Genomic DNA, 26,278 nt, shown 5'->3' on the forward strand with positions numbered 1-26,278 from the left:
ACTGCCCGGCATGGCCAGGTGGGTTAAGGCGTACGACTTGTAATCTGAGGGTCGGGGGTTCGAATCCCCGTCGCACCAAACAAGCTCGCCCTTTCAGCCGTGGGGGCTTTATAATGTCGTGGTCAATCCCACTATATGTTGGTAAAAGAGTAGCCCAAGAGTTGGCGGTGGGAGGTGATGGCTAGTTGCCTTCCCTCTAATCTTACACTTCTAAATTGGGGACGGCTAGCGCAGATGGCCTTTAAGTAGCTTTGCGCGAAGTTCAAAACAAACAAACAATAACGCTAACCCTGTTTTTTAAAAAAATCACGTGGGAAATGGCAGGTTCACTTAGAAAATATTAACCATATATTTGAAACCTGAGGAGTGTCGAAGACTGCATTTCTTCCTTATTGGAGCGACAGTGCCTGAAATATGTGTCTACTTACATGGTTGTATTAGGGTTTCGAACCGCCTGTAGCGTATTGTCCACATTCTTCGTTCAACGACCCACTGTTCAGTCGTAGACGACGTTGTATCATTGCGTAAATGAATATAGGAAAGCTACCCAGCATGACTTGCGAAATACTAGATAAGCGAAACGTATCTGTCCTTTTAGTCGTATGTTCACAGTGTCATTAGTAAGTTTTGTAAGTTTCATGTCGTGAAATTCTCAAAATTTTTAACTTTAATTTCGGTGTGACAAGGAATGCTATAGAGCTATTCGATGTATACATAGCGTAACATATAATATATTTTATTTATATTGATAGCTATTCAGTGCATACAGTTTCAATTTTTTGCATCTGTGTTGAGTGTATGATAATAGTGTTGTGACGGCTTGTTACTTTTATAATGTGATCGCATGTGTTAACACTGTTGTGACTACTTGTTATTTTGACGATATATTCGTACGTGTTAACGCTGTTCTAACCACTTGTTTGTTTAACATGAAACTCACCTTTCTCACCGAATGAGAAACATTCCATTATTATACATGTATTTGTTTAACTCTTTATATCGTGTTGTGCCTGCACTAGAAGTGTCAGTTTCAGTTGTAGAACGTTCTCAGACAGTTATAATTCCTAGGGTCAGAGGAGATGAAGGAGGGGATATAATCATTAGTTGGCCCATCTGTCCCCCCAAAGAGTTCAGAGTGCTGTTTGAAATGGAGAGACCTCAGATATATACAAGGTTTCCCCGTGTAATACAAAAAAACTGAGTGGTCGCAAGCCAAAGGTGCTTATTGGCATTTTGCCAAGTGTCAGTAGCAATACTCTAATGATTAATATGGTGTGACTGCTAATCTGGCTTCTCCTTAAGACATCGTTGACTTCATTCACTTGCATGGTGATCGTTATATGGAGAATTCTTTTGTCGTGGTTAAACTTTATATAAAATAAGGCATGTCTGATATTCCAGCAGAAACTTAGAACTGTTTTCCAGAGAAATCTTCAAGGTTTCATAAGGATACGACGTTTGTTATCGTTATCAGGACCATTTGGTATATTATATTTAAGTCCTTAGAAGTTTAATATGGCATAGAGGCTTAACTTGTCACCGTATATCACTTAGAAAGTTGTTGTTGTTTTTTTTTATGTAGTTGTGGATCTTTGTTGGAAAAACAAAAACTGCTCGTGCTCGTCAAATTACTGGTATAATGGTTCGAAATAAAAACACTCGCGTTCTCTAGAAATAACCACCTGCTGGTAGGTTAACAAAAATCTCCATAAAAAGTGTATCGTGTGTGGATATATACACATTCGAACATTCCTTTATTTAACATTACAGATCACGTGAACAAAGATAACTGAAATCTTGATTGTAATTGGTTGTTATTCTGTCAGAATAAATTTAAAAAAAAAAAAAATTATCTGTGTTTATTAGGTTGCAACTATAAACCACTATATAAACGATATAACAGAAATCTTGATTGTAATTGGTTGTTATTTTTCGTGGTAAATTTTAAAAATAATTAAGTTATTTATGGGTATTGTGTTTGCAACCATCGACCATTGGATACATAAGTGTTTCGTATTTGTTAAAATGTGTTTATTTATCTTGCCTCTTTTCTACCTCGGGAACACTTTTACGCCTCCAGGTGTGATTACTGTTAGATCACTCCTTTTAGGCTTAACTGTATAGAAATTTAATAAATATGCCTGGATAGAATTATATATAGGGCATAGTCTGAGTGGAAGTCTTTTTGCTGTCTTCTTTTCTCTCTCTCTCTCTCTGCTGTTCAAAAATATTGGAATTGTGTGAATGAGGACATTTCAAGATTTTTATACAGGGTGGCCCGTAAGTACCTATCCATTCGTATGTTATCATGTTATATTCAATTACGCATGTATTACAAATTTGTTTCTTTTTTCATCAGAGTATTATGGGTGATGTAAGGTCATTTATACTTGAAGAGCGTATTGTGACAAGTACGTGGGTACATGAGCACAAGAATACTGGTGACAGCACACAGATACACTGGATACATGATATATGTGGATGGGTAGAAAGTTACGGGCCATTCTGTAGAAATTAAGAATATTTTCATGTAATTTTGATTCAGTTGTTATTTACATTATATAACGACCTTTTTATATTTAAATATTTTAGGTTTCAGGTACAAGTATATTTTTTTCATACCGTGTTTTTGATGGGGGAGAGTTTATCGTTAGTAGCAGCTAATCGACTGAACTGCACAATGAGCATTCTTTGCTTTGCCTGCCGCAAATCGAAACCCGAATTTTAGCAGTGTTAGTCGTGAGAACGTTTAGCAATCTAGATGCGGCTAGATTGTTAAAACTGACTACAACAAGCTTGTCTTGTAACAAAATGAAATGTTACAGAAAATGAGTAGATAACGGATAAAAGCAGAGAATTTGTTGGCTGCTGAGATAACCTCTCTTTATATAACGTAAAGCTCATCAGACAACAGTTCGTGTATACGTTTTGTTCACACACGTCTCAGTTTATTGTTAGATAATTATAATAGTAAAGTTTTACTTGTCTTAATGAATTAATTATAACGGTTGTAAGATGAGTTTTATTTTCGACTAAAGTTATGTCTTAAAACAATTGGTTAAATTTGTTTTTAGCTAAAAGTCTTGTACAATATATTCAGTGCTTTGCAAAAATACCCCCCTGCTGGTAATAACTTTAGGTAATATCCCCCGTGCAGGTAATAACTTTAGGTAATATCCCCCGTGCAGGTAATAACTTTAGGTAATATCCCCCGTGCAGGAAATAACTTTAGGTAATATGCCCCGTGCTGGTAATAACTTTAGATAATATCCTCCCCTCGTTCTGGTAATAACTTTAGGTAATATGCCCCGTGCTGGTAATAACTTTAGATAATATCCTCCCCTCGTTCTGGTAATAACTTTAGGTAATATCGCCCCTTGTTCTGGTAATAACTTTAGGTAATATCCCCCTCGTGCTGGTAATGACTTTAGGTAATATCCCCCTCGTGCTGGTAATGACTTTAGGTAATATCCCCCCTCGTGCTGGTAATAACTTTAGGTAATATCCCTCTCGTGCTGGTAATAACTTTAGGTAATATCCCCCCTCGTGCTGGTAATAACTTTAGATAAATCCGCCCTCGTGCTGGTAATAACTTTTGGTAATATCCTCCCCTCGTTCTGGTAATAACTTTAGGTAATATCGCCCCTTGTTCTGGTAATAACTTTAGGTAATATCCCCCTCGTGCTGGTAATGACTTTAGGTAATATCCCCCCTCGTGCTGGTAATAACTTTAGATAAATCCGCCCTCGTGCTGGTAATAACTTTTGGTAATATCCCCCCCTCGTGCTGGTAATAACTTTAGGTAATATCCCCCCTCGTTCTGGTAATAACTTTATGTAATATCGCCCCTTGTTCTGGTAATAACTTTAGGTGATATCCCCCCCCTCGTGCTGGTAATGACTTTAGGTAATATCCCCCCTCGTGCTGGTAATAACTTTAGGTAATATCCCCCTCGTTCTGGTAATAACTTTAGGTAATATCGCCCCTCGTTCTGGTAATAACTTTAGGTAATATCCCCCCTTGTTCTGGTAATAACTTTAGGTAAACCCCCCTCGTGTTGGTAATAACTTCAGATATTTTCTTGTGAATATCATAACTCAAATGACGAAAAATAATTATTATATTTATTGCATTAATGTCAGATGAGGTTATAATGGTTACTAAAACAAAAGCTGTATCCTTATCCTACTTAATTATAGTACACAAAATAATATTGAAAACACATGTCGCAAAAAACTTTAACATGATTATGAAGTTAATATTTAGTTAAAGCTTCTTTGACAGTAATGACTGTTGAAAGTAGTTTTTTGTTAACCCTCGCAAGAAAACACCTAAAGTTAATTACTAGGGAGTGAAGACTTTTGCAAGGAAGGCGCTGTGTATCATTATATGCCTTCTGTACCAATTCAAGATTTCATTAAATGGAAAGCTCCATCTTCTGACCATTTGCTGCATTGTACTTTGTTAACACAAAATATTGGGGATATTTATTTATTTTCATTCCGTTTTTGCGTCAGGTCAACATGTCTTATAAATGTATAGCATTATCTTTGAACCATTGCTCCTAATAAAGCGGATAATTTAACTAATGACTGTATTTTAAAATATCAGTTATCAAACTAATACTGAGAGTGAACGACGAATGAATCATTGTATTAATAGATAAGTTTTATTTCATTTTGTAGAGAAGATACGATTGTCAATAAAGACGTACTTTCTACAAGTTTAGCTGAAAGCTTTGAGCATTGTCCCGACACAGATATCGCTGAACCAACCACAATGAGGCCTAGCGAGGACTTGTTAACGTGGTGTAAAGAGGTTACGAGAACATACCGAGGAGTTAAAGTTACAAATATGACCACCTCTTGGAGAAATGGCATGGCATTCTGTGCAGTTATACACCATTTTCGTCCTGACTTGATCGATTTTTCTTCTCTTTCACCACATGATATCAAAGGGAATTGTAAAAAGGTATGTTACTGCCTAATAGTGATATGGTTGTTTCTGTATACATTTGTTATTGTTTAGTGAGTGTAGTAAGTAACAGTCTTAAAACGGCTGGTATGGGTATTAAAACTTTTAGTAAAATAAAATAGAAAATAACGTTTTGCACTTCTTAGGTCATCTTCAGGTTAACAGAGTTTTAATACCCACACCAAGCAGTCTTGAGATACATTTTACTTCAAGTTGGTTTCTCGTCATCAGAAAGTAACGGTCTACGTATAACACAGCTGTAGGATATAAAGAAATCCTACATTGATTATGAAACCAGAGTGAAGTGATGAAACGTTGTTTCTTTGGCGTAATTTAAGGTGTGATAAAATAAAAAATATGGTAATATAAAATGCATTTTGTGATAAATGCACCTTTAGAAATTAATCGTTTTTTACATTTTTAGGCCTATCATAATTTCTGAAACAGTGCCACCTAGCGTTACCATGTCAGTTTAATCGGAGAGATTTATCTGAATAATTCAATTTAGAGATTAACATGATGCAGATAACCGAGTGAAACTTAACAACAAAGGATATTTCGCGTGTTTTCTAAATCAAATTTACATCACCGAGTAATACTTGTATATTTGACTAAGGATTTATATCAGTTGAATATTTTACATATCTTCAAAAATAATGTTTTCTTGTTGACAGTTGGATTTTGATGTTTTTGAATAATTTTAACTGAGAAAAATAAGGAGCAGGTGTAGATTATTAAGTGAGATGTTTTATTAAGTGTAAGATACAAATATATTTACAATTTTCAAAGTTTTGTTACACCCCCATATATAGATATATAATGTTCGTGTGTACATATAGTTTAGTATTAAAAATATCTTTATAATCTTAAATACAATATTTAATACTTTGCAAGAATTTAATCTCTTTTCTGTTGCATCTTCTCTTTTCCAGTTATGTTGAAAATTTTATCCTCTGATTTGTAAAATAATTTCCATAAAAATTAGTGCATGTGGTTGATTTAAATGTGTTTTTATTTATTTCAAGGCCTTTGATGCTGCATTTAGCTTGGGTATTCCTAGGCTTATTGAACCCTCAGATATGGTGATATTAAATGTTCCAGACAAACTTGCAGTGATGACCTATCTTTACCAACTTCGTGCTCATTTCACTGGTCTTCAAGTTAAAGTTCAGCATATAGGTCAAACAGCGATTGACTCCACTTACACAGTTCGAGAGCCTGACAGCGATGAGGACAGTTTAACTTCTCTCCCATTGGCTAGTTTATCCTTTCCAGAATCTTCCAAGAAAGAGCTGTCTAATCTCCACAGTACCACAGTAGACCCTGGTGCTGTGACATCTGAACAGTCTTTCAAAACACACCATCAAATTGAGCCCATAAAACCTAATTCTAGTCAAAATATTCAGAAAATAGAGCCAGAACTACTTCCACCAGTATCTGTTGAGTCTTCACAGCTGGACACAAAACCCAAATACAAGGGAGAAGAGGAGTTTGATTTAGCTAACTTTAAGATCAACAGTGGCATTTTAAATCTTCACAAGAACTTTGATAAAGATAGTTCTCAGTCCAGCACTCAGGAGCAAAGCAGGACTCCTCCTAACGAGAAACCCAAGTTGATGACTCGTAAACAGTTAATGAACCCGTTTGATTCTGATGAAGAGGAGGAAGAACTGACAGCTTATAGTCAAGTGTCTGCCCCACCGGTATCTGTTGAAGATGCTCATCCAGTTGTCGTCACTTCATCAAGTTCTACAGAAATGCAGGCTTTGGACTATGTCTCAGTACCTCAAGAATCTGTCGGAAGACCACAAAAGTTGCCGTCCTGTTATTCTCATGCTGAGAAAAGTGCCTCTGAACCACATGTGGAGAGACCATTGCCTTTGGAGGAAGATGTGTCCATGGATGAAGTTCCTGGTTTGTTAGATTTGTCACCTACAAAGTTGAATAGGGCTCAGTCACAACAAAGTGATCAGCTCGTGGTGCATGTACGTGTTAATGTTATTATCACTTACATTGTTTAATAAGTTTTAATTTCTGTTTTAGTTGCAATAGAAGAGTTAAATTTGGTTTAGTTTTCACACTGATTGTAAAAGTGATTTAGTTTTATAGTAACCACAAAACAGTTACTTAATTATAGGTACAATTATTAAATAACTTTGTTATTTATTTACATTGTAGTTACAGAATTGTTAATTTTTAATTTTTTTCTATGGAGTCTATAAACACTATTCACAGTTATTAGAGACAAATTAAAAGTAGGGAGGGATAAAATTTATTTCACAGAGCTGAGCAAGGTAATGTTAGTCACAAGTACATCCACTAAAGCCTTCAAGGTTTGACTTGGGGCTCTGGACACAGGGCTGAGCAAGGGAATGTTAGTCACAAGTCCATCCACTAAGGCCTTCAAGGTTTGACTTAGGCTCTGGACACAGGGCTGAACAAGGGAATGTTAGTCACAAGTACATCCAATAAGGCCTTCAAGGTTTGACTTAGGCTCTGGACACAGGGCTGAGCAAGGGAATGTTAGTCACAAGTACATCCACTATGGCCTTTAAGGTTTGACTTGGGGCTCTGGACACAGGGCTGAGCAAGGGAATGTTAGTCACAAGTACATCCACTAAAGCCTTCAAGGGTTGACTTAGGCTCTGGACACAGGGCTGAGCAAGGGAATGTGAGTCACAAGTACATCCACTAAGGCCTTTAAGGTTTGACTTGGGGCTCTGGACACAGGGCTGAGCAAGGGAATGTTAGTCACAAGTACATCCACTATGGCCTTCAAGGTTTGACTTGGGGCTCTGGACACAGGGCTGAGCAAGGGAATGTTAGTCACAAGTACATCCACTATGGCCTTCAAGGTTTGACTTAGGGCTCTGGAAGCTCTTTGGTTTTGGATTAAATTTATGGGTTTACCTATTTTTTCTGAGAGTAAGTTACTTAATTTTGAAATGTTTTAGTAGCACAGACTGAACGCGTGCCCCTCAGACACACACATACTTCTGCCATTTCTGTTATTTTTTCTCTTCTTTGTCTAGCGTCACCTGTCAAGACAGGAAGAGTTGAAAGACCGTGCCCGACAGTTGCTTGAGCAAGCAAGGCGAGAAGCAGCCACTAAAGCAACTCTAAAGAAACCATCACATCAGCTTGGTGAAGTAAGGAGTTCTGAATTTTGTTAACTTACATTAACCTTCTAACAGTCAGATTTGAGGATCTTCACATAAAGTTCACACAGTTAAAGTGTTTATACATGAGAAGACAAAAGCTGGATGAAAGCACTAGTTACAATTTACTCCCAGGAGCTTGATAACAGAATTGAAAATTAAAGAAACTTTTCTCTAGGTTAACAATCATCAAGTAATCCCTGTTATTTTCAAAATATTATGCAACAATATTCACTGATGTAAACTCAGAAGGAACAAGATAGTTTGCTAATATATTTCCTAGGTGTTTATTGTAATAAAGATCTCAGAGGTTTATGATTACTCTACAAGTTTAATGATCAACATAAATTAGCTTTTACCTCCTAGCTGTTTTCAGCTGCACGTAAAACAACAACTAATGAACATAAATATTTATCATATAGTTTTTCTTATTAATAGAAATTAAATTGGAGTCTATAGTTAGAGACACTTCTGTACAATAGTTATTGCCTATCAAAGTAAATATCTTTTACCTATTCATGCAGGAGGGTTATTGGTGATAGAATATTTAATTATAGTAATGTGTTAGATAACATAATGAGGAATTATATGGCATTTTATTGTTTCTCTTTCTCTTTAAAAATGTTACTTAGAACCTTATTCTTTTATTAATTATGTACACAATGGTAATTAATGACTCAACATTATTATTAATGTTGATAGAAAAAGATCCTAAATTTTGGGTTTTCTGGTAGTTATGTTTGTGGATGTACAATGCTAGAAACCAGGTTTCTATACCCACGGTGGGCATGAAACAGAGAGTCCATTGTGTAGCTTTGCACTTAACTACAAACAAGTTTAAATTTTGGAATCAAGCTAAAAGGGTAATTGATGAATTTCTCGATGAAACATTGCACAAACAGTGTCTAAAATGGAATTTAAAAGTATCCTTACTTAAGAAATGACTAAATAAAGTTGGACATAATCCATAAATGGATAAAATATTCAAAGTTTAATATTAATAACATTGAAGAAGTTTGAAATAAAAATGCAATCATTGAGTATTTCGATTTTTTAAATAGTTAAGTACACCATAACTCATACCAACAATGCAGTTCATACTTTGTTTTTACCATGAAAACGTTTTGTGTTACAACCTTTGCAGCAAAGCAAAATTCAGTTTAAAAATTTTTAAACCATCAGGTAACAAGGTACATAACTATTTCAGCATCAGGTAGGAACATCATACAGTTTGGTTTCAGTTTCATGCAGTCAGATAATGTTGTACCTAAATTATTTTAAAAACTCAAACTACTTAAAACAACATTTAAAATAGGCTTAGTGCTGGAGATAGGATAGCTATGACTAAGCATTTGTTAGTTCTGGTTGGTAACGGTCTAAAGTACATTTACGTTTAAAGAGTTTTTAATCAGGTGTTTTTTAAATATTATCCGAGAAAATCCCAGTTTTAATCTGTTCATTGTAAAATGTATCTCTGTTGAGTTTAGAGGAAATAAAAGTAAAGGCATTCAGGCTAAAATAGTAGAAATTTTTAACTCTGTAATTTTTGCACTGGTTTTCCTATTGATAAAATTAAAAAAACTCTTTTCATCTGTAATTTAGCGATTAATTAATAAATGTGATAAATCAGTGCTTTGTTTCTATGGTAGTGTTGCTCATAACATATACTGTTGTTTTACAGTAAATGAATTCTTCTTTTTTCATTTAGCAACACATTTAATCAGTTTGACCAACATATCTTCAAACAAATTTAAGGAATACCTAGGGAACATACTTTAAACCCCAAGTTGCAAGTTTATATCTATTCCAACTTGGAAGTGTAAATAGCCCTCGTGTATGTGAAATTCAGAACAAACCAAAGCAATCCAACTTGGATTTGCATACATTGAAAATCTTATAAAAGAATACTATGAAAAAACTTTGCACATTAGTCGTAAACACATTCAAGACATCCTTTCATCTAATTGTCAAGTTTTCGTGACATAAAGAAACAAATATATTCATCAGAACTTACATGAATAAAAAAGCTCTTTCATTATATCTCAGCACACCTGTATACAGATATCAGTATCATTAATCAAACCTTTAAGCTCAAAGTTTTCAGTGAAATTGACACTTTTACATTTGGGGCTATAAACCATCAAGTTCCAAAGATAAATATATCAAAAGAGATATGTTAATAATCACAGCTGATTAGGTAAATTAGATTTCAGTCAACATTACAAGATTTCATTGACGGAATTAATAAACTCCTGATTTTCCACAAACTAGGGCTCTCATCAAGTCTTTTAACACAGATTTATTCAGTTTTCAGGAATTTCAATAATTTTCTTGCTGTCACTGTTACAGAATATCAACTCTCTTCAAAATTATCAGCTTTACTCGCTAATGTTTTAGCCAAGTATTTAAATAATAAAAAACCTCTATAATATTGTGACACGTATTAGTTTTACCTCTTGTCTAGTATAACATTGGTTTAGTTATATTCGTTTCCTGGATTACTGTATAGTATTCACTATCTTGTCCCTTCCTTTTTAAAATATTATTTTATTTTCAATGCCAACATTCTGTAATCTTATTACATACAGTATGCAGGTGTAACTCTGGAACTATGTGTATATGTAATAATTTTTACATTTTTATTTAGCATAGTTCCAGAGTTATATAGTTTTAATGATGGCAGGTTGTTGAAAGAAGTGGGCAAACCTCCCTTCACCCTAGTTGCCTGTTATTCTGGATCATTCCATATTATTGTTACATGCAGGTAGAAGTGGAAAATAATGTTTTCACAAATGGCAAATCTTATGATATGTGTAGGAAGTAACATCCTTCACTTATTTTACAATATAAATACCAACAGTTCCACAAGTTCCACATGTACTCTGGGAGATAAGGCACTGTTCTTACAGTGGGCTGTCTCATTCTCAGTGTATTTTAGAGGCACTGAGTATTATGTATTTTGTAGGAGTTCTTTTTTCTCATGAGTCCAGTTGAAACTGTCCCATACACATCCAGATCTTAAGGACATGCGATGCCTTAGCCATCAGCCAGGTGTTAAAACTTGCACTCCATGAGGAAGGATACTACCAATAAAGGTTATAGCTAATTTAAGAGACTTTTGATAATCATCTCTATGTTGGCTGACCTAAACTTGTCTTTTAACAAACTTAATAACACTGTCTGTAACTTCCTCTATAGCTTCTGGTACTTCATCAAGGTCAGCTGCAGTTTTAAAACCGAACTGGTCCATGTATTTCCAATATTTCTGGAACCAATTGAAAATTGCAATATTTGGACCAGAGAAAAGCCTTATACAATTTTTGAAAACATAAGATAAGTTGATGTCAACATTCTAAATACAGAACAATTTTGTTTAGTTTCAAACAGTACACATTCTCCTTTTTTATGATTGGTGTTTTTTGCTGTTATCAAAGCACTGTCTTTACATGATCAGTAACCCCCCATTCTTTCAGCAAATGTGTCACAGCAGAATTTTGAGCCTCTCCAGTGTCATAAATCAACTTTGGAACACCTATAACGTGGTTTACTTATGCTTCATATAGGATCAATGGCAGATGATCCGTTTGTTCTTTCCCTGTTAGACCATTAAAGTGTTTGCTCTCACAGTGAAATACAGGTGAGACTATTAGCTTGAACTTTTCCTTTATATATATATATATATATGTATGTGTTTTTCTTATAGCAAAGCCACATCGAGCTATTGAACCCCCAATTTTAGCATTGCAAATCCAAAGATTTATTGTTGTCCCAGCAGGTGACCTTTTCCTTTAAGTTTTTGACAAGGTTTTCACAGAAGTTATGTTGAGATCTTTGGATTGAGGAATGGTTGATGGTTAGCTCCTGCATATTATAACCAAGACTGTGACAGTAAGAACAAAGGTTGCATTTCTGTCACTTAGCTTGGATTTGTCCACATCTGCTACTAGATATTTCTTCTTCTCACATGTTAGGTTTAGGAGATGATGATTCTTCAATTGCTTCTCTATCCTCATCACTGTTATTGGTACTGCTTTCATCTACCTCATCATCTTTGTTGTGGAATTATTCCCAGTTGAGAATTTCATCAAAGTTTGTGTTTGCTTTCCCTGCCATGTGTGCCATATCCTATCCATACTTACCTCACTTCTTTTCTCAGCCCTTGATTCCTTTAAAGAAGGAACATTATCTGTTTGGTCCATTCATTCACGACATCATCTTTCTTCTGAGCAAGAAGAAAATTCTTGTTTTCTTGGAACTTCATCAAGTCAGGGTATCTCTATGAATGATGTCAGAATGGTCTTTCAGGTTACTGACAAACTATGCTTCATTAGGGTTTACTTTTCCTTTTGGATTTTTCCAAGAACTTGTCCAGTTTCATAATGGCATTATGTTCTGGAATTTGAGCCTTCTTCCAAAAACCTACTGTCTCCTTGTTCACAGTCTTTGAGCTTTCATCAACTGTGTTGTTCTGTGTTAATAGAAAAACATTTTATTTCTGGAATACTCTGTATAACAGATGTAATGTGAGCTACAAGATAAAATTTGGTGTGAATTACTTGTTTATGTGTTGGAACAAAGTAAGGGAGATGAGACTGTTCTAAACCAAAACTTCAAAGGTAAGAACCACCTTAATGTTTTTGTCAGGTAAAGTTACTAGAAAACAGGTAAATTTGTTAGCTGAGTTATAGAAGCCACATCTAATGTTTGGTTGTGTCTTTAGATGTTATAGTAATATCATATGGGCATTCTTTATACTAACAGACTTTGTGGTATAGTCTTAAGAATTACATTTTGATTTCTTTCAGTTTTATATTTTTAGACAATTTTAGTATAGTTTAGCTCTTTAACTGTTGTCACTTTTAATTTGAAAGAAATTATGTGACTTTGTAGCAAGAAAATGAAAGACAGAAACAGCTGAGAGAACGTGCTAGAAAACTCATAGCTGAAGCGAGACAGGGACTTAACAAGCCCACCTTTAACAGTTTCTCAGGTTCGTCGCAATTGTCTGGGAACAACAACACACTTACCAGTGGCAACGCTGACATTGTTATTAACAACAATATTAACAGCCAGAATACTCCTACATCTGTTGATGTTGAAAATAGCACTGGTGCAGTAACTCCAGGAAAACCTGATTCAAGTATGATTTTGTTTTTCTTGTCATGGAAAGGCTCCAGTTATTGCTTTCAGTCTTTATATTCACATAAATTTCTCTATTATTAACATCAGAGGGTGGTGTACGAATAATTGTCGCTGTTATAGTTTGATAACTGTCATTGTAAAAAAGTATTTAATGTTTTTGTTTAACTAGTCAACTATCCTTTACAGAAATGTCAAACACAAAGTACTTGTTTCAACCAAGTGATTATCCCGTTATTTAAATAACAGAAGAAAAGTATTTGATGTTGACTAGTAGGAGTTCTTTTCTTGTCAGGTTTAACTTAATTAATAAGATTATAAGTTCATATTGGGCCATTACCCTTGTTTTGTAAGCGATCAAAGATTCTTTCTAGCTTTCACATTGGTTCGAGCCATGTTTTGTACTACATATTTTTGTATCAAAGAACAACATTGTGTAATTCTTTGTCTTCTTTTTTTATTAAATGTTTTTTCATCAACAGTTAAGAACTGCTTCCCCGAACTTTAAGTCGCTGTATTGCCAAGACATTTTTGTGATTGGTATGAATCTAACTGATGGTTTCTCTTCTTCCAGATGTAAAATGCTGGTCTGGGATATTTAAAAATGAATTATATTCTGTACATTTAGCTGATGTTATTGTTCAACTTGACTTTGTTGTTTGTCTTTCATACAGTTTATTTTAATACAAACATCCCATTTGTTTGTTTTATAGGTCAGATGTACTTTCAATAGTTTGGCTTAACATAAAAATGTGTTATATTTATATTACCTTTTAAATATGTATCAACACATGGTTTGTCCATTTCACTTATACTTCAAGTACGGAGTGTTTGTTAAAATGGAACTGTTATCAGTTACATGTTGATTGTCATATACTTCACTGTTCAGTAATTGTTGACTGTTGAGATTTCAAGAAATTTATTCTGTATGTCACTTAATTATAGAAGCAAGTGTTATAAAAGTCTGCAGTATAAGGTAATTATTTTGAATATTTAATATGCTCTTTTAATGTGGGTTTCTTGAATGGATTTGATGGTTACCAAAGCCTTCCTCTGTGATCCAATCCTAGTTCACAGCATGTAATTATGTCTGTGTTTTACGATAGACATTGAATGTATGCAGTAATTTTTGGCCCTCTGTTGGTGATTATGTTGCTAAGTCCTTTAATCTGTACCTGATGTGTATATGCACTTACTGAATTGTTTTGTAATTTAAGTATCAATTTGTTTTTAAATATTATTTTTTATAAGAAACACAACAAGTAGATGGATGTCTCAGTAAGAACCGGTTGCTTGTGTTATCTGTGTTTGTGTTATGTGTGTTGAGAATGTGTAGTTATTAGTAGGATACCCTTTTTGTTTCAGCTGAGTTGTTCAATTTTAGTATTTAGTTATGTCTCATAAGGCGTGATTAATATATTACACCAGTTTGTTGTGCATTATTTCAGATTTAGATTACTTAGTTTCTTTTCGTTTTATGCCTTTATGCACGTATTTTAACATAAACATGTTTCTCAAACTTAATTTTTTTGTTAGGGGTTCATCATTTCAACTTCTATCAAATCAAAAAACAAAATGGTAAGCACTTGTTTAATTTATTGAAGTAATAATGACTGAGTGTGTAGATATAATAATCACCCATTGGCTAGATATGTATTGTAATAATTATTCATTGGCTGAGTATGTAGATGTGATAATACATCACTGGTTCAGTAGATGGATATAGTCATCATTTTTTAATTGTATAGATGCAATAATTATTTATTGGCTGAGTATCTAAATATAATAATCATTCATTGGTTGAGCTTAAATGTAATAATTATTTATTGGTTGAGTATCTAAATATAATAATCATTCATTGGTTGAGTATCTAAATATAATAATCATTCATTGGTTGAGCTTAAATGTAATAATTATTCATTGGTTGAGTATCTAAATGTAATAATCGTTCATTGGTTGAGCTTAAATGTAATAATTATTCATTGGTTGAATGTGCAAATGCAGTAATCATCCATTGGTCAGTATTTAGATGTACTGTACTAAATAAAAATAAAGATGGAAGCAAAGCATTGATTGAATAACACTTAATAATGTAGACTTAATGGACATTAAGGTTTAGTCTGAAGAAAGTACTTCCATCCTGAAACTATATGTATAGTTATAACAAATAATGAAAATTATATGTGGTTTTTGTTATTAAAACTTGGTAGTAATAAGACTTTCATTATTAACCATTAGTGATTTGCTTTATATGTACATATATATGTAATAATATTTTGTAACATATTAAGATGGACATTTGACACAGTTTGATAGAGAATAATCATTTTGTGTTAAAATCATAAAATTCACCACTTGTTTTTGGCCCTCTTATTTTAAATGTTATGTGATTACATGACTGAATGGATTTTTTCTATGATACATTCCTTAGTGAATTCACAAAAAGAACAAATGCTTGAAAAGTTTAAAAATGAACTGTTGTAGATCATGATATGTTTGTTATTTCTTTGTATTTACAATAAGTAAATATTTTGTTTAGGTGAACAGAAGATACCACTGAAAAATAATTTTAAAAATGATGTACCTGGACAAGAGATTCTAGAAAAAACCTTTATTACAGGGTTAACTGAAACTCATGAAGAGGTAAGACAAAGAACTAGTTGTTTAAATCTACCAAAGTGTGGAAGTCAAGACAAACACCTAGTTGTTTAAACCTAATAAGGTGTTTGTCATAATGAGTTAAGATAAACAGCTAGATGTTTAACCCTAAAAGTCTGAAAGTCATGATATGTCAAGACAAAAACCTAGTTGTTTAAGTCTAACAAAGCGCAAAACTCGGATGATGTAAGACAAGCATGTAGTTATTTGAACCTAATAAAGTTTAAAAGTCATGATGAGTTAGAATAAACAGCTAGGTTTTTAAACTTTACAAAATATGAAAGATAAAATTTAGCTAAGTTAATAATACATCAGTTGTTTCCAAGAATAAGTTATGATAAGATAAACAACTAATTGTATAAGTCTGAGAATGTGTAAAAGTCATGACAAATAGCTGGTTGTCTAAAACCAAGAGAGAAAATGATAGTACAAATAATTAATTGTCTTAACCTGCAAAACAGTGAAACCTGTGATGAAATATCTGTGTTAACCTGACAATCAGTGAAAGTCAGGTGAAATAAGATGGAGTTAGTTTTATTAACTTCTTGGTGGATAGAAAATCAGATGACACAAGAGAGAGAAGTTAAATTGAAATATGCTGGTTGTTAAATTGATAGCATGATATCTGTGCACTTAATGGTTATACTTGTATAATAGCCAAGTATATATACAGGACTTTGTACTTACAGCTATGTATGTCATATAGAAATACTAACAATAATTATTTTGTTCCAGATGAATGGAAACTTTCCACCAGTAAACAAATGGCGGAACCTTAACAGTGTAACACCACCATTTAATAGAGTCAAACACAATGAAATCTCTCCAACAGGAATTTCAGTTACAAAACGACTTTCACCTGATACAGGTAACTTTAGTGTTTTTCAGCTTTTTGTTACACACTTAATAAAAGTCTCACAGTTAACACATAACTCTTAGTTGTATGACTGTTGGCTATAGGTGATACAGCTAATACTAAGCTCACTGTTAAACACCTGATAGAGAAAACACAGTTAATACTTATTTAATAGTTAAATATCTGATAGAAGTAACACAGCTAATACTTATTTAATAGTAAAATATCTGATAGAAGTAACACAGCTAATACTTATTTAATAGTTAAATATCTGATAGAAGTAACACAGCTAATACTTAGTTCGTAATTAATCCTTCATTATAAGCTGGGTAGAACCACCCAACTCGTAACCATGAGAGTAATTATTCTATGATTTTTTACAATGTGTATATATGTTTACAAAATTGTGCAGGTTATTTGTAAACATTACCATGCTTTTGTATACAAAATATCAGGTTTTTAAATTAAGCATTAAGATATTAAAGACTAGATATTGACTAAACAACATACAGATTAATTTTCATTTTAAGGTTAAAAATGCATTTGTGCATAAGAAAAGTTTTTAATTTTGCATATAAAATCTTTATAACCTTCAATAACCTTTCTCTTTTATCTGCTATTGTTACTATCAAATCTAATTACCTAAATGTGATAGCATTATGCATTTATATATTATATTAACTTTCAACCATTACTAGGTAAGATAAGTTACAATGATGCTTTTTATGTGCACTCATGTTAACGTATCCAGGAATATAAAACTGACCTTTACTCTGTACAGAGTGACATGTCTTGGTTGTGTTGTAGTGGACAAGTATTTTGTAAAATAAAATCACATTTCAGTTGTAATACATTATTTATTTATATACATTATTACTATTTGTAAATAAGGTTTCAAACTTATTTTTCATAAGACACAGAACAGTAAATAAAGAAGTAAATCAAACAGTTATCTTATATAAATACAATCGTTGTATTTGATTGCTGCTTGTCTTAAATTGCTAAGCCTTAAGAAATTTCACAGATGGAGGATATGAAATGAAATAACTTTTTTAGGTTTATTTATTTATTTATATATATATATAAACATTTGAATAACCAAAAAATAATAGATTACTGTGTCAATACCATAGACATCCATTATAATTTATCAAGTTTAATAATGGAACTGTATGTGGGCTAAAAAAGACAATTTGAAACAGGCTGAACTCAACTTGCCAGCATGTATATACAATGCTGTTGTATTTCAAACTGGCTTAGAAAAACCACTTGTGGAACGTTCTGAGCTTTTGATTGGTTATTCACATGTCATATATACAATTAAATGTACATAAGGGACAATTTCTAAATATTCAAGGTGGTAAGTAGGGGTCAGTTTATTTGATTTAGTACGTTAGCGACATCTTATCATATAGAAAAGATAGGATGTTTTTACTTTATCTTCTGCCTTTTAAATATTGGTTATTTCAGTTCCTAATTAGTACAATAACTATAACCTTAATATTTTGACATCACAAACATCTAATTTAAATCAGTGTTGCATTCAAAATACCAAATGGCGTACAAATATTTGTTAAGGTATGTTTCTGAAATATATATTCTTATATTAAGAAATTAAATAACTTATAATAAGACAACTTGAATTGTAATCTACAGCTTGATAGCAAACATAATGACACGAATTTGTAAAATAGTAGTTGAATAAAATTTTGATTATGAGTAACACAAACATGATGATGTGGCTTGTGACCTGTCGCACTAGGATGATAGATGACACAACTAGTATTTAGTTTGTAATTCAACACCTAACACAACTAATACTTAATTACACACCTAATAGAAGTGACACAACTAGTATTTAGTTCATAATTAAACACCTAACACAACTAGTATTTAGTTCTTATTAAACACCTAATAGAAGTGACACAACTAGTATTTAGTTCATAATTAAACACCTAACACAACTAGTATTTAGTTCTTATTAAACACCTAACAGAAGTGACACAATTAATACTTCGTTCTTAATTAAACACCTGATAGAGATGACACAACTAGTACTTAGTTCGAAATTAAACACCTAACACAACTAATACTTAGTTCTTAATTAAACACCTGATAGAGATGACACAAGTACTACTTAGTTCTTAATTAAACACCTGATAGAGATGACACAACTAATACTTAGTTCTTAATTAAACACCTGATAGAGATGACACAACTAATACTTAGTTCTTAATTAAACACCTGATGGAAATTGCATAACTAGTATTTAGTTCTTAATTAAACACCTGATAGAGATGACACAAGTACTACTTAGTTCTTAATTAAACACCTGATGGAAATTGCATAACTAGTATTTAGTTTTTAATTAAACACCTGCTAGAGATGACACAACTAATATTTGTAATTAAACACCTGATAGAGATGACACAACTAATATTTGTAATTAAACACCTGATAGAGATGACACAACTAATATTTGTAATTAAACACCTGATAGAGATGGCACAACTAATATTTGTAATTAAACACCTGATAGAGATGACACAACTAATATTTGTAATTAAACACCTGATAGAGATGACACAACTAATATTTGTAATTAAACACCTGATAGAGATGACACAACTAATATTTGTAATTAAACACCTGCTAGAGATGACACAACTAATATTTGTAATTAAACACCTGATAGAGATGACACAACTAATATTTGTAATTAAACACCTGATAGAGATGACACAACTAATATTTGTAATTAAACACCTGATAGAGATGACACAACTAATATTTGTAATTAAACACCTGATAGAGATGACACAACTAATATTTGTAATTAAACACCTGATAGAGATGACACAACTAATATTTGTAATTAAACACCTGATAGAGATGACACAACTAATATTTGTAATTAAACACCTGATAGAGATGACACAACCAATATTTGTAATTAAACACCTGATAGAGATGACACAACTAATATTTGTAATTAAACACCTGATAGAGATGACACAACTAATATTTGTAATTAAACACCTGATAGAGATGACACAACTAATATTTGTAATTAAACACCTGATAGAGATGACACAACTAATATTTGTAATTAAACACCTGATAGAGATGACACAACTAATATTTGTAATTAAACACCTGATAGAGATGACACAACTAATATTTATAATTAAACACCTGCTAGAGATGACACAACTAATATTTGTAATTAAACACCTGATAGAGATGACACAACTAATATTTGTAATTAAACACCTGATAGAGATGACACAACTAATATTTGTAATTAAACACCTGATAGAGATGACACAACTAATATTTGTAATTAAACACCTGATAGAGATGACACAACCTGATAGAGATGACACTAATATTTGTAATTAAACACCTGATAGAGATGACACAACTAATATTTGTAATTAAACACCTGATAGAGATGACACAACTAATATTTGTAATTAAACACCTGATAGAGATGACACAACTAATATTTGTAATTAAACACCTGATAGAGATGACACAACTAATATTTGTAATTAAACACCTGATAGAGATGACACAACTAATATTTGTAATTAAACACCTGATAGAGATGACACAACTAATATTTGTAATTAAACACCTGATAGAGATGACACAACTAATATTTGTAATTAAACACCTGATAGAGATGACACAACTAATATTTATAATTAAACACCTGATAGAGATGACACAACTAATATTTATAATTAAACACCTGATAGAGATGACACAACTAATATTTATAATTAAACACCTGATAGAGATGACACAACTAATATTTATAATTAAACACCTGATAGAGATGACACAACTAATATTTATAATTAAACACCTGATAGAGATGACACAACTAATATTTGTAATTAAACACCTGATAGAGATGACACAACTAATATTTGTAATTAAACACCTGATAGAGATGACACAACTAATATTTGTAATTAAACACCTGATAGAGATGACACAACTAATATTTGTAATTAAACACCTGATAGAGATGACACAACTAATATTTATAATTAAACACCTGATAGAGATGACACAACTAATATTTGTAATTAAACACCTGATAGAGATGACACAACTAATATTTGTAATTAAACACCTGATAGAGATGACACAACTAATATTTATAATTAAACACCTGATAGAGATGACACAACTAATATTTGTAATTAAACACCTGATAGAGATGACACAACTAATATTTGTAATTAAACACCTGATAGAGATGACACAACTAATATTTGTAATTAAACACCTGATAGAGATGACACAACTAATATTTGTAATTAAACACCTGATAGAGATGACACAACTAATATTTGTAATTAAACACCTGATAGAGATGACACAACTAATATTTGTAATTAAACACCTGATAGAGATGACACAACTAATATTTGTAATTAAACACCTGATAGAGATGACACAACTAATATTTGTAATTAAACACCTGATAGAGATGACACAACCAATATTTGTAATTAAACACCTGATAGAGATGACACAACTAATATTTGTAATTAAACACCTGATAGAGATGACACAACTAATATTTGTAATTAAACACCTGATAGAGATGACACAACTAATATTTGTAATATTTGTAATTAAACACCTGATAGAGATGACACAACTAATATTTTAATTAAACACCTGATAGAGATGACACAACTAATATTTGTAATTAAACACCTGATAGAGATGACACAACTAATATTTGTAATTAAACACCTGATAGAGATGACACAACTAATATTTGTAATTAAACACCTGATAGAGATGACACAACTAATATTTGTAATTAAACACCTGATAGAGATGACACAACTAATATTTGTAATTAAACACCTGATAGAGATGACACAACTAATATTTGTAATTAAACACCTGATAGAGATGACACAACTAATATTTGTAATTAAACACCTGATAGAGATGACACAACTAATATTTGTAATTAAACACCTGATAGAGATGACACAACTAATATTTATAATTAAACACCTGATAGAGATGACACAACTAATATTTGTAATTAAACACCTGATAGAGATGACACAACTAATATTTGTAATTAAACACCTGATAGAGATGACACAACTAATATTTGTAATTAAACACCTGATAGAGATGACACAACTAATATTTGTAATTAAACACCTGATAGAGATGACACAACTAATATTTGTAATTAAACACCTGATAGAGATGACACAACTAATATTTATAATTAAACACCTGATAGAGATGACACAACTAATATTTATAATTAAACACCTGATAGAGATGACACAACTAATATTTATAATTAAACACCTGATAGAGATGACACAACTAATATTTGTAATTAAACACCTGATAGAGATGACACAACTAATATTTGTAATTAAACACCTGATAGAGATGACACAACTAATATTTGTAATTAAACACCTGATAGAGATGACACAACTAATATTTGTAATTAAACACCTGATAGAGATGACACAACTAATATTTGTAATTAAACACCTGATAGAGATGACACAACTAATATTTGTAATTAAACACCTGATAGAGATGACACAACTAATATTTGTAATTAAACACCTGATAGAGATGACACAACTAATATTTGTAATTAAACACCTGATAGAGATGACACAACTAATATTTGTAATTAAACACCTGATAGAGATGACACAACTAATATTTATAATTAAACACCTGATAGAGATGACACAACTAATATTTATAATTAAACACCTGATAGAGATGACACAACTAATATTTGTAATTAAACACCTGATAGAGATGACACAAACTAATATTAGAGATAATTAAACACCTGATAGAGATGACACAACTAATATTTGTAATTAAACACCTGATAGAGATGACACAACTAATATTTGTAATTAAACACCTGATAGAGATGACACAACTAATATTTATAATTAAACACCTGATAGAGATGACACAACTAATATTTGTAATTAAACACCTGATAGAGATGACACAACTAATATTTGTAATTAAACACCTGATAGAGATGACACAACTAATATTTGTAATTAAACACCTGATAGAGATGACACAACTAATATTTGTAATTAAACACCTGATAGAGATGACACAACTAATATTTGTAATTAAACACCTGATAGAGATGACACAACTAATATTTATAATTAAACACCTGATAGAGATGACACAACTAATATTTGTAATTAAACACCTGATAGAGATGACACAACTAATATTTGTAATTAAACACCTGATAGAGATGACACAACTAATATTTGTAATTAAACACCTGATAGAGATGACACAACTAATATTTGTAATTAAACACCTGATAGAGATGACACAACTAATATTTGTAATTAAACACCTGATAGAGATGACACAACTAATATTTGTAATTAAACACCTGATAGAGATGACACAACTAATATTTGTAATTAAACACCTGATAGAGATGACACAACTAATATTTATAATTAAACACCTGATAGAGATGACACAACTAATATTTGTAATTAAACACCTGATAGAGATGACACAACTAATATTTGTAATTAAACACCTGATAGAGATGACACAACTAATATTTGTAATTAAACACCTGATAGAGATGACACAACTAATATTTATAATTAAACACCTGATAGAGATGACACAACTAATATTTATAATTAAACACCTGATAGAGATGACACAACTAATATTTGTAATTAAACACCTGATAGAGATGACACAACTAATATTTGTAATTAAACACCTGATAGAGATGACACAACTAATATTTATAATTAAACACCTGATAGAGATGACACAACTAATATTTGTAATTAAACACCTGATAGAGATGACACAACTAATATTTATAATTAAACACCTGATAGAGATGACACAACCTGATAGAGATAATATTTGTAATTAAACACCTGATAGAGATGACACAACTAATATTTGTAATTAAACACCTGATAGAGATGACACAACTAATATTTATAATTAAACACCTGATAGAGATGACACAACTAATATTTGTAATTAAACACCTGATAGAGATGACACAACTAATATTTATAATTAAACACCTGATAGAGATGACACAACTAATATTTATAATTAAACACCTGATAGAGATGACACAACTAATATTTATAATTAAACACCTGATAGAGATGACACAACTAATATTTATAATTAAACACCTGATAGAGATGACACAACTAATATTTGTAATTAAACACCTGATAGAGATGACACAACTAATATTTATAATTAAACACCTGATAGAGATGACACAACTAATATTTATAATTAAACACCTGATAGAGATGACACAACCAATATTTATAATTAAACACCTGATAGAGATGACACAACCAATATTTATAATTAAACACCTGATAGAGATGACACAACTAATATTTATAATTAAACACCTGATAGAGATGACACAACTAATATTTATAATTAAACACCTGATAGAGATGACACAACTAATATTTGTAATTAAACACCTGATAGAGATGACACAACTAATATTTGTAATTAAACACCTGATAGAGATGACACAACTAATATTTGTAATTAAACACCTGATAGAGATGACACAACTAATATTTGTAATTAAACACCTGATAGAGATGACACAACTAATATTTGTAATTAAACACCTGATAGAGATGACACAACTAATATTTGTAATTAAACACCTGATAGAGATGACACAACTAATATTTGTAATTAAACACCTGATAGAGATGACACAACTAATATTTGTAATTAAACACCTGATAGAGATGACACAACTAATATTTATAATTTAATGACACAACTAATATTTATAATTAAACACCTGATAGAGATGACACAACTAATATTTGTAATTAAACACCTGATAGAGATGACACAACTAATATTTATAATTAAACACCTGATAGAGATGACACAACTAATATTTGTAATTAAACACCTGATAGAGATGACACAACTAATATTTATAATTAAACACCTGATAGAGATGACACAACTAATATTTGTAATTAAACACCTGATAGAGATGACACAACTAATATTTGTAATTAAACACCTGATAGAGATGACACAACTAATATTTGTAATTAAACACCTGATAGAGATGACACAACTAATATTTGTAATTAAACACCTTAGAGATGACACAACTAATATTTGTAATTAAACACCTGATAGAGATGACACAACTAATATTTGTAATTAAACACCTGATAGAGATGACACAACTAATATTTGTAATTAAACACCTGATAGAGATGACACAACTAATATTTGTAATTAAACACCTGATAGAGATGACACAACTAATATTTGTAATTAAACACCTGATAGAGATGACACAACTAATATTTGTAATTAAACACCTGATAGAGATGACACAACTAATATTTGTAATTAAACACCTGATAGAGATGACACAACTAATATTTATAATTAAACACCTGATAGAGATGACACAACTAATATTTGTAATTAAACACCTGATAGAGATGACACAACTAATATTTATAATTAAACACCTGATAGAGATGACACAACTAATATTTATAATTAAACACCTGATAGAGATGACACAACTAATATTTGTAATTAAACATAGAGATGACACAACTAATATTTGTAATTAAACACCTGATAGAGATGACACAACTAATATTTGTAATTAAACACCTGATAGAGATGACACAACTAATATTTATAATTAAACACCTGATAGAGATGACACAACTAATATTTGTAATTAAACACCTGATAGAGATGACACAACTAATATTTGTAATTAAACACCTGATAGAGATGACACAACTAATATTTGTAATTAAACACCTGATAGAGATGACACAACTAATATTTGTAATTAAACACCTGATAGAGATGACACAACTAATATTTGTAATTAAACACCTGATAGAGATGACACAACTAATATTTGTAATTAAACACCTGATAGAGATGACACAACTAATATTTGTAATTAAACACCTGATAGAGATGACACAACTAATATTTGTAATTAAACACCTGATAGAGAGACCTGATAGAGATGACACAACTAATATTTGTAATTAAACACCTGATAGAGATGACACAACTAATATTTGTAATTAAACACCTGATAGAGATGACACTAATATTTGTAATTAAAACTGATAGAGATGACACAATATTTGTAATTAAACACCTGATAGAGATGACACAACTAATATTTGTAATTAAACACCTGATAGAGATGACACAACTAATATTTGTAATTAAACACCTGATAGAGATGACACAACTAATATTTGTAATTAAACACCTGATAGAGATGACACAACTAATATTTGTAATTAAACACCTGATAGAGATGACACAACTAATATTTGTAATTAAACACCTGATAGAGATGACACAACTAATATTTGTAATTAAA

At 31.6% G+C, this 26,278-nt stretch overlaps 1 protein-coding gene across 7 annotated transcripts in view; it reads left to right on the top strand.

Moving 5' to 3' along the window:
• The window catches only part of LOC143226666 (EH domain-binding protein 1-like), a 174,799-nt gene that overhangs the window by 101,685 nt on the left and 46,836 nt on the right, over positions 1 to 26,278 (top strand). For all 7 annotated transcript variants that reach the window (XR_013014703.1, XM_076457914.1, XM_076457919.1 and 4 more), the window contains exons 8-14: positions 4,686 to 4,971; positions 6,000 to 6,959; positions 8,007 to 8,123; positions 13,023 to 13,272; positions 14,808 to 14,849; positions 15,811 to 15,914; positions 16,665 to 16,797. Coding sequence is in view for 6 of the 7 variants with exons in the window: in XM_076457914.1 (XP_076314029.1) it covers positions 4,686 to 4,971; positions 6,000 to 6,959; positions 8,007 to 8,123; positions 13,023 to 13,272; positions 14,808 to 14,849; positions 15,811 to 15,914; positions 16,665 to 16,797 (1,892 nt within the window). In the remaining variant the exon portion in view is untranslated. The remainder of the gene's footprint in view (positions 1 to 4,685; positions 4,972 to 5,999; positions 6,960 to 8,006; positions 8,124 to 13,022; positions 13,273 to 14,807; positions 14,850 to 15,810; positions 15,915 to 16,664; positions 16,798 to 26,278) is intronic.

The sequence above is a fragment of the Tachypleus tridentatus genome, chromosome 9, assembly GCF_004210375.1.
Source record: "Tachypleus tridentatus isolate NWPU-2018 chromosome 9, ASM421037v1, whole genome shotgun sequence".
Classification (NCBI taxonomy): Eukaryota; Metazoa; Arthropoda; class Merostomata; order Xiphosura; family Limulidae; genus Tachypleus; species Tachypleus tridentatus.